We start from the raw sequence: 10427 nt of genomic DNA on the forward strand, positions 1-10427 counted from the left end.
GTTTTGATTGGCGAGTTAATAATTTTAAAAAATATATTTTTAGGTTTGCATACCATAATTGCATATGTATTATACGAAGCCCCTGAGTATTTATTACGTAAAGCGCAGTGTTGGTCCCGCTCGAGACCGTTGTGGTTGGAAGTCCATACAAGAGGCCTATGTCCAGCAGTGGACGTCTATCGGCTCTTAATGATGATGATGATGACATAATTTAACGCTGTATGACCTTTACCTTCGATTCGGAGGGCATAGGTTCGAAACCTGCATGTGCATTATGCATTTTAAGAAAAAGAAACAGTTATTTTTAAATCACAGACAGACAGACAGAATATTAGTTTTTTTATATATATAAATATCATCACCAACCCATATTCAGCTCACTGTTAAGCACAAGTCTCCTCTCAGAATAGCAGGGTTTAGTACCACAACGTCATCCCAATGCATAATAATTATATTGGCAGAATTCACACACACACACCGTTCAAGGCATGTTATATTTAACTAGCTGACACCGTGCGGTTTCTTATGCGTGGTTCCCGTTCCCGTAGGAAGACGGGGTTATAGCTTAAAGCCTTCCTCGATAAATGGGCTATCTAACACTGAAATATTTTTTCAAATCGGATCAATAGTTCCTGAGATTAGTGCGTTTCAGCAAACAAACACTTCAGCTTTATAATATTAGCTCAGAATACAGAAAAACATATTAGTATAGATGTCCTAAAATGCACATACCTAACTAAAAAATTGAAGATGCATGTTCCGGACCGGGTTCAAACATACGCCCTCAAAATTGAAGACAGAGGTTATGTCCACTAGGCTATCACGCTTCCATACGCCTATAGGTCCTATGTATAGACGTTCAATCAAATTGGTGTAAATCTGTGGCAGTCATATTGAAATTCAGCGAGTCGGGCAAGAGGTTCCGTACGTGAGCGGTAAATGAACCGAGCCGGTACGTCGGCACATTGTGTGGAAGTTCGACAGATGTCTTAGACACAGTTTCTGTAACTTGGAGATTGGTCGCCCAAAACGGTGTGTTGTAAATCACACTTACACTTTTAATATATAAACTTGAAAGTTTGTGTGTGTGTATGTTTTTTCCTCCTTTGCGCAGCGGCCACTGAAGCGATTTGGCTAAATTTTGCAATGGAAATGGATTTTACTCTGGATTATTATTTTTCACAAATCCCTCGGGAACCATGGATTTTCCGGGATAAAAAGTAGCCTATGTGTTAATCCATGCTATAATATATCTTAATACCAAATTTCAGCTAATTCGGTTCAGTAGTCGAGTCGTGAAAGAGTAACAAATATAATATTTATACATTAGTATAAAGTAGGATAGGATCGAGGCTTGTATACCAGCAATGGGCTATTGTTGATGGTGTTTTTCTTGATTATATACATAATTGTGTTTTTGTAGTGTCATAAGCCCCCAAGATAATTAAAATATAATAAAATTCTCCAGAGCTATGATAAAGTATCGACGCTTCGTAAAGTAACAGCAAAGTAAAGCAGTAAAAAAAATATTAAAAATTCTTTTTTTTTCATTTTAATTTTTTGTTAAATAGTCAGGTTCACTAACATATAAATAGGTAGAACACTGTTTCTATGTAAAGCTTCTTAATAACGTTGTAACCTTAAAACGCGGGTAGTTCGTATTTCAAATGAATTTGAATTTAGAATTAGAACTAAATAATAGCAATAGAAAGCACGCGCGCCCCGGTTATTGCCGCTTTATATAATGAGCAATTAGAACGAGCGTGTGTTGTTACGCTAATACGATCCGACGCCATTTTGGAAAAATGTCACGCGCTGATTGGCCAATTAAAGTCGCGTTCTCGCGCTCGCTACGAAGCAATTATTTTCATCCGAACAGGTTAAACTGTAATTTTTGGGTCATATTTTTTTATCGCTGACTAGGGATTAAAAGGGTTTTTGCTTGTTAACGATACATTTTTGAAGTACCTACATAATATTTATCTGCCGAGTGGTACTGTGGATAGTTACTTTATCTTCTGCACTAAAGGCAGTGGGATCAATTCCCACAACTAGAAAATTTTCGTGTGATGAGCCACGTAGATTTTGCGACATATGAACCTACCAATTAATTTCAAGAGAACTTTTTTTATGAATAGCCGACGCCCTTGGTTCTCGTTCCCGTGAGAATACGGGGATATATTATGACACTCACAAATAACGTGATTTTCTAGTGGTAAAAGAATTTTCAAAATTGGTCCAGAGATACCCTCTACAACACCAAAAACACACGGGCTTAGCACTGACTTATACCCTTTCCAATAAAAAACAGTTTTTCAATTACGGGTCATTCAGTAAAAGTTACGCGTGTTACATATACATAAAAAAATGTACACGTCGAATTGATAACCTTATCTCCGTTTTTCGTCGGTCCAAAAGAAAGAAAGTTTTATGAGAACAAGTGATCCTACAACACATAACTCTTTAAACATTATTAAAAATAATTAGGGTTCATTTACACGAGCAGCACGTTGCTAACGGCAGCTGGCAAATGCTACCGACAGTCAACTGCAGTCGACTGCCGTTGACTGCCGTCGAGTGCCGTCGAACGTCAGAAACTGCAGTCGACTGTCGTTGACTGCAGTCGGTGACTACCGTCAATTGCCGCCGAGACGTCGCTGACTGCAGGCGATTGCAGTCGTCGGTAGCAGTTGCTGCTCCCTTAAATGTACTCTAACACTATATCTTCAAAGTCGGAATAAAAGGTGTTAGGTGTTACGCAGTCATTTCACCGAGCCGACCGTTTCAAAATGATTCTACATTTCCAGATAGACTAAGAGCTGACTTATCCCGAATTTTATGACCTAATTTAAATAAACCATAAATTACCATGAAAATGTTTATTTTATTCAAATTCTACTCATTGCCCGGCTTACAAAGGGTTCGTAATACGAAAGGGTATAATCGTTCTCTAATACAGTGGGGAGTTATGGTATAAAATTACTGAAGTCAGTGGTTTGGTTTGGATTACAATGTAGTGTAAAAACCATTGAGCAAACTCTTAGAATAATTAAAATAAAACTGATAATTAAAAATGTCTTTTAAATCTAGAATTATTTAGTAAGACGTTTGTTGCAGACATATTGTTTTCCGGTTGACAATATAAACTTACATTTTTACACGTTATCTATTAATACTTGTTTGTTGAATTTCCCATTTCTCTTGGAAAACATTTTTTAGTTTATATCTAACAAATCAACACAAACACCTGGAATCCAGGCGATTGTTATAGAGTTAAGATTCTATATTAGTTTCTTGTAAAATTTTATATTATATTTCTTGTACTCGTAGATGAAGAAAGATGTTTATTGCCCGTAATGTCGACTCGTTGGTATGTATTGTAATTTCTCGAGGTATGGTGAAAGCCGCTTCATACAAATTATTCTGTATATTGTTTTTTTTCTAGGTATTATTATATATTATTTTGTGATGCTCACTCATTGACTATAATCCGTCTGTAAATTATTGAATCTACACAATGAGATTCTGACTACAGGATCTCTTAACTATTTTGCAGGATTACAAAGGTGAGAAAGAAACAACTATTTCGGATTTTTACAGCGGAGTGTCCGTTATAATTTAATTCTTTCTTTTAAATACAAATTGTCATAGACAAGGTAGATAAAATGACGTTATATAATAATAATACAGATGACATATCTGTTATAAGTTAAAGTCCACGGTAGCAGAGGGTAGGGTTCGACCGCACTATCAACAATGCCATTCTTTGGCGTTAACATAATTCCCCCCTCTGAAACGCAAAGCGTTTAAGACACTGAAGGGAACAAGGGGCAAATGCGGGTTAGAGCTCGTCGTACTACTCCACGGGCGGTGCGGATGTCTGCAACACGAGTGATCCCGTCTGGCCCCGGGTGCAGGGCGGTGACTCGGCCTAGACGCCAGTTTAGGGGCGCGACGTTGTCTTCTTGAAGCAAGACGAGATCACCTTCACTTAGCTTATCGTGGCTAGTACGCCACTTCGTGCGTTGTTGCAGCTCGCTTATATACTCCTTCTGCCAGCGACTCCAAAATTGCTGTCGCACCTTCTCCAGCCTCTTGTAACGATCGAGACTGCTGGAGCTCAGGTCTGCGATGGGCGGTGACGGAAGCGCAGTCAGAGGCCGACCGATTAGAAAGTGCCCTGGAGAAAGAGGGAGAAAGTCGTTAGGAGAGGAAGACAAGGGATACAGGGGGCGACTATTCAGTATAGCCTCCACTTGTGAAAAAAGCGTACATAATTCTTCAAATGTAAAGTTGCTGTTCCCCATATATCTTTTGATATGATATTTGGCAGACTTGATTCCCGCCTCCCATAATCCGCCGAAGTGAGGTGCATAAGCAGGTATAAATGAAAATTTTATTTGCTCATCTGCTGCGAAATCTGATAAGACGGGATTATTTTTTAAGAAGTTAGTGATTTCCCTAGCAGCTGCGACTAGATTCCGGCCGTTATCAGAGAAAATCTCCGCCGGTCTTCCACGCCTAGAAATCATTCTATTGAGGGCCGAAATTAGGCCATTTTTTGATAAATCGCTAACTACTTCCAAGTGTACACATTTATAGCGAAAACATATAAAAATACATAAATAGCACTTGGAAGTTTTAGCACCGCGACCCTTTCTATTTAACATTGAATATGGTCCCCCGAAGTCGATTCCTATAGTATGAAACGGGAAAGCAGGCGTTACACGTTGTTTAGGTAGGTTTCCCATCACGGGCGTCATCGTTCGCCCGCGGTGGCGAGTGCAAACTACGCAATCGCGCACCGTGCGCCGCGCTAGTAACCTTCCCCCCAGTGGCCATACTGTTTCTCTAATAGAATACAACAAGGCCTGAGGACCCGAGTGCATCAGCCGACTATGTTCGAAACGAAACAATAATTTTGTTAAATGATGCCTGCCATCTAGAATGATCGGGTGTTTCTGGTCGTACCCGCACGCTGCTGCGTCGAGTCGACCGCCTACTCGTATTAATTTATCTTCATCGAAAAATGGACTTAGGGCTGCGAGTTTACTCTTGGTGCTGATGGGTAATTTCTTAGAAATGTTAGTATATTCTTGTGCAAATGAACTCTGTTGACTTAAAATAGCGAGCCTTGTAAACGATTTATCTAATTCTGCATGTGATAAATTGCCTGTCATTTTAGCGCTAGGATATCTAATATTATTTAGAAATCTTAATACATATGCGAAACTACGTTTTAACTTAATAAAGCTAGAATAATTTTCAAAATTTAAAATAATTGGTTCGACGATAACAGAGTGCATCTTTAACTCGGGCAGTTCTTCACTTACCTTACAGTTTATTTTAGTAGGCCATTAACATTCCTCTAAGCGTAGGAATCCAGGCCCGTTCCACCAGAGGTTCGAATTTTTTAAACGTATGGCGTCGACACCTCTTGATATAAGGTCAGCCGGGTTCGATTCCGTAGGTACATGCCGCCAAGAACTGCTTCGCGTAGATTCACAAATTTCAGCCACTCGGTTAGCCACAAACATTTTTAATTTACTGGGACTAGTATTTATCCACCCGAGCACAACACTTGAATCGCACCAATGCACACAGCTAACTATAGGTGTGCGAAGTGAATCTAGGCACGATACGCAAAGTCTAGCGGCGAGCAATGCTGCGGATAATTCTAAACGCGGAATTGTCATCGGCTTTCCCGACGGTGCTACTCGCGATTTTGAACACAAAAGATTAACACTCACTCTTCCGTGCGCGTCTGTTGACTTTAAGTAAATGCAAGCGCCATACGCGCTCATCGAGGCATCGCAAAATGAATGAAGTTCGACTTTAACAAGATAGTCGCAGAGCACATAACGCGGAATATTAATTGTGTTTAAAACGTCTATGTTCGCTTGCACGCGATCCCACTCTTTTATTATGTTAGGCGGTACTGGTTGATCCCAATCTAACTTGAGCGTCCATATCTTTTGAACGAGTATCTTAGCTAGAATAATGGACGGGGAAATTAAACCTAGAGGATCGAAAATTTTACAAGTGTTCGATACTATTTGACGCTTCGACATAATATCTGCTCTGCGCTCCAACGGAGTTTGGCATGAAAAATGTAAAATATCAGATTTAGGGTCCCAACCTAGACCTAACGCGCTTGTTGAGTTGCTAAGACATAGATTGTCTTCCAAATTTAAGTTAGAATTTTGAAAAATACAAGGCAAATTTGAACGAAACTTTCTTAAATTGAAACAACCTTCCTTTAACGAGGTTTGTATAGAATTTAAAATGTAAGACAGCTGATCCTTTGTATCGGCTCCCGTTAGTAGGTCATCGTAATAAAAATCATGTTGTATTATTGTTTTGATTTTTTCGTCAACGCATTCTTCTCCTAGTTGATAAAGACACCTAGTGCTCAAGAAGCTAGCGCTTGCGAACCCGTAGGTAACGGTATTTAGCTGTAATGCGCGTAACGGTTCATTTTCGTCCTCCCGCCATAATATCAATTGGAGATTTCGATCCTTTTCGTTAATTTCTATCTGCCGATACATTTTTTCTATATCGCCGGTGAGAACGTATTTGTGTAATCGAAACCGTAATATAATGGATAGAAGAGAGTCTTGGATAGTAGGCCCTATGAGCTGTAAACTATTTATACTAACTCCGTTGCTAGAAGGCGCCGTTCCATCAAAGACCACTCGTAAGCGAGTTGATTCGCTTTTTAGCCTAATAATTGGATGATGGCAAAGAAAATAGCCCGATTTTGATGAAAAGTTCGTTAATTCGGAACAATGACCTAAGTCTATATATTCGTTTATGAATTCGCGGTAGGCCTGTTTTAATTCAGGTTGCTTACGAAATCGTTTTTCTAAGTTGAAAAATCGTTTCTTAGCCTGACTTAGTGAATTTCCTAAGGTCGTGGGTGAATCCTTAAGAGGTAATCGGACGCTAAAACGACCGGATTCTAAACGAGTTGTGTGTGTTTTGAAGTGTTGCTCACACACTTTCTCGCTATCACTAAGAAGTGATTTCTGCGGTAGCTCTTCGACTTCCCAGAATTTCGATATTTGATTGTCTAATTGCTCGTCCGATAACGCGGTAACAGCAAAATTGCAATTGTTTTGTTTTGTGCACCTACTCAATTCTATTGGTCCGGAAATAATCCAACCGAATTGCGAGTTACATAAATATGGCCTTCCGTCACCTAACGATTTTATAGTAGAACCCATTATCTCCCAGTACAGATCCGCCCCTATAAGCGCATCAATAGGCGCTGGGCTGTTAAAATCAGGATCGGCAAGCTTAGTGTTTGAAGGTAGGCTAAAATATTTGCGATCAATGTGTAACTTTGGTATGTTTGTAGTTAACTGCGGTAGTATGAAACAAGTTAAGTCGGTCTGGTACTCACTTTGTAGGGATCTCAATTTTACAAAACACCTCTCAGTCACGCGATTATTTTTGGTGTTACCTATTCCTACAATTCTGAGGTCGGTGGGTATCGACTCCAGATTTAGGCTGTCCTTGACCCGCTTGCTCAAAAAACTAGACTGGCTGCCGCTGTCCAGTAGCGCACGAACTGTCTCAGACTTAAAGGTCGCTGGGTTTGAAACTTCTAGCAACACGGTAGACAGCATGACGTGAGCAATGGATTGTCTGGAAAAATTTACACATAGATCGTCGGAAGCCGACTGGGCTGCGACGGAGCTATTCTGATCTCGCCCTGCTGGACAAGGTCTGTGAAGGAGCGTGGCATGGCGCCCCTTACACTCGCGGCAACGACTCGCATAGCAGTGGCGAGTTCGATGGTTGGACATCAGACAATTTATACAAAGCCCAAGCCTCTGAGCCTCAGCTAGTCTCAGCTCAGGAGTCTTATTTAAGAATGTAGGGCAAGAATAAATTGCATGATTTCCCTTGCATACAACACAAGGATCGCGTAACTTATTATTTATATTGCGAACATGTGTGTTTGATTGTGAGGTAAGAGTTACCGACCTGTGTGGATTTGTATTTCTATTTTTACCGCTCGCGTTTGGCGGATTAGATGTTCGTTGATGTTGAGCCTTATTTCGATTAAACGACTCTAAAACGTCAGCTCTGTCCTTTAAGAACTTGTTGAATTGATTTAAAGATGGCATCTCATCCAAAGTGTTTCGGTGCTCCTCCCATTTCATGCTAGTTTGATTATCCACCTTAGAACAAACCATATGTATAATTAGTGTGTCCCAATGCTCGGTGGGCTGGCCTAAACTCGCTAAAGCGCGCAAATTTCTATTTACGTTATCTATTAATGCGCGTAACGAATGTTCAGATTCGCGAGACAGTAATTCAATGTTAAACAAAGCGTCGAGGTGATTGCTTATTAACTGCCTCTTATTGTTATAACGCTCGCATAGCAAGCCCCACGCCTTGTCGTAATTCGCGGCACAAACCTCCAAATTTCCGACAACACGGGCGGCCTCTCCTTCCAGATATGAATTTAAATAATGGAATTTGTGAACTGGTAGGATGCGAGCATTATCGTGAATTAATGATTTAAATGTGTCGCGAAATTCGAGCCATCGGAAAATTGTGCCATCAAATTTTGAAATTTGAATAAGTGGCAGTTTGAACCCGATCTCGTGACTAACGGCTTGTTCTTGGCTGTTATTAGAACCATCGGCTGCTAGTGAAACGTTATGAGACCCTTCAGCACTGCGAACGTTCGCATAACGCGATACAATGTCGAGGGCCAAGGCGGTGGAACTAGTAAATTCGTTTTCAAATTCCTCGCGGGTATCCAGTTCGTCATCAAGCTCACTTTCATTTAATGTTTCTATCTGGCCTTGTAATTTCGAAAACTCGCTATCTAAGCGCTCGAATCTACTTAACTTAATTTTTAACTCGCTTAATTGCAACGTATCTAAAGACTCTTGACTTATTTTAGCCAGATAATTTTTAAACTTAGTTATTCGGCCCTTAATAGCGCTGCGTTTTAAAATTAATTCTTTGAGCGACATAACTATGCAAATACGACGCGCGCGGTCTGTCCAAACCGGTTTCTTATCTTTTTTGCACTCGCGATGTACTTGTAGGTACAATATTACGTAACTGAGTTGAGTTTAGTCGCCCGCGCAGTGACCGATGCGATGCACGTACCGTTAAAATTTTTAAATGGTGGATGACGCGTATGAGTCACGTATGATATTATGAGGTGCAAATTTACAATAATTAAGTGAATGTGTTATTCAAATGGATACCTATACGAATAGTGCGTGATATGTGGATGAATTTGGAGCTATGGATGAATTGCGAAATGGATTTGTGATGAATGAATATGGATGGATGAATATGAATGGATGAATATGATGTTTTAATGTGGATTTTGGGCACTTATCTGAATTGATTCGGCCTGACGACTACGCCGGCGCTCGATGAGTGTCCCTCTTGGAGATTGGTCCCGATATTTGCGGGACGCAGTGGCTGCGTTCCGTTCCGATGCTCCGGAACGACGATTTCTTCGGCCCGACGATTACGGCGGTGTCCGATGCTGGGTTTTCTTATTGCGCCTGGTACTTGCGGAACTGGCGGGTCCCGGCCTGGCAGCAATGGCTTCTTTGTTTGAGCCTGATACCGCGAAACGAATTTGACGTTTCGGTGATGGCTACTCCGACTCACGCTGGATTTGATTATTTTCTTCTCAATTTCTTTGTAGTTTTGTCACACGGTCGCCAATTATGTAAATTATTGAATCTACACAATGAGATTCTGACTACAGGATCTCTTAACTATTTTGCAGGATTACAAAGGTGAGAAAGAAACAACTATTTCGGATTTTTACAGCGGAGTGTCCGTTATAATTTAATTCTTTCTTTTAAATACAAATTGTCATAGACAAGGTAGATAAAATGACGTTATATAATAATAATACAGATGACATATCTGTTATAAGTTAAAGTCCACGGTAGCAGAGGGTAGGGTTCGACCGCACTATCAACAATGCCATTCTTTGGCGTTAACACCGTCCTTAGTGATTCGTATTGAAGACACGTCGAAGGCTCTCTCAGTAAACTGTTTAATGCCACAACTTTCGATTGGTTGCAGATTAGGAGTGTTGTTCTCAATCGAGTTAGTACGCACTTGCTCCTAGACTGTAGAGATGGACTGGTGTAGTATTTCTTGCTAATTGAAAAGTAAATTAGTTACAAATAGTTAACATGCAGAACCTGCCATCCGAACTGGTAGTAGAGTCAAATTAATGAATGGGGTAGTAGAGTAGAGACAAACGAACTTGGTTTGTAACGTTTGTATAAATTGTAAAAAAATAGAAAAAGTTGTGTTGAAAAAAAACGCGAAGAACAAAAATGAATGGAGAAAAGTGGTAGAGAACCCACAAAGACTTGTAGAGCCCAAGGAAGCATTTAAAATTCATCATAGTCAGCCAACAGCGT

General features: G+C 40.2%; 2 protein-coding genes across 2 annotated transcripts; both read right to left on the bottom strand.

Annotated features, from left to right (window-relative positions):
• Window positions 1-3575: 3575 nt before the first annotated feature.
• LOC128198497 (uncharacterized) lies at window positions 3576-5315 on the bottom strand. Its single transcript, XM_052884279.1, has one exon. It carries the CDS (start codon window positions 5304-5306, stop codon window positions 3807-3809), a length of 1500 nt encoding a protein of 499 aa, XP_052740239.1. The 5' UTR covers window positions 5307-5315; the 3' UTR covers window positions 3576-3806.
• On the bottom strand, window positions 4043-9996 carry LOC128198496 (uncharacterized). The gene is made up of 2 exons (XM_052884278.1): window positions 5334-9996; window positions 4043-4180 (listed from the first exon to the last, which is right to left on the bottom strand). The coding sequence occupies exon 1, from the start codon at window positions 8994-8996 to the stop codon at window positions 5358-5360; it is 3639 nt and encodes a 1212-aa protein (XP_052740238.1). The 5' UTR covers window positions 8997-9996; the 3' UTR covers window positions 4043-4180; window positions 5334-5357.
• Window positions 9997-10427: the final 431 nt, after the last annotated feature.

This window comes from Bicyclus anynana, chromosome 11, assembly GCF_947172395.1.
Source record: "Bicyclus anynana chromosome 11, ilBicAnyn1.1, whole genome shotgun sequence".
Classification (NCBI taxonomy): domain Eukaryota; kingdom Metazoa; phylum Arthropoda; class Insecta; order Lepidoptera; family Nymphalidae; genus Bicyclus; species Bicyclus anynana.

What these genes read in the sequence shown, in the direction of transcription:
- LOC128198497 (XM_052884279.1), bottom strand. Translation starts at nt 5,306, where the DNA reads ATGCACTCTGTTATCGTCGAACCAATTATTTTAAATTTTGAAAATTAT.
- LOC128198496 (XM_052884278.1), bottom strand. Translation starts at nt 8,996, where the DNA reads ATGTCGCTCAAAGAATTAATTTTAAAACGCAGCGCTATTAAGGGCCGA.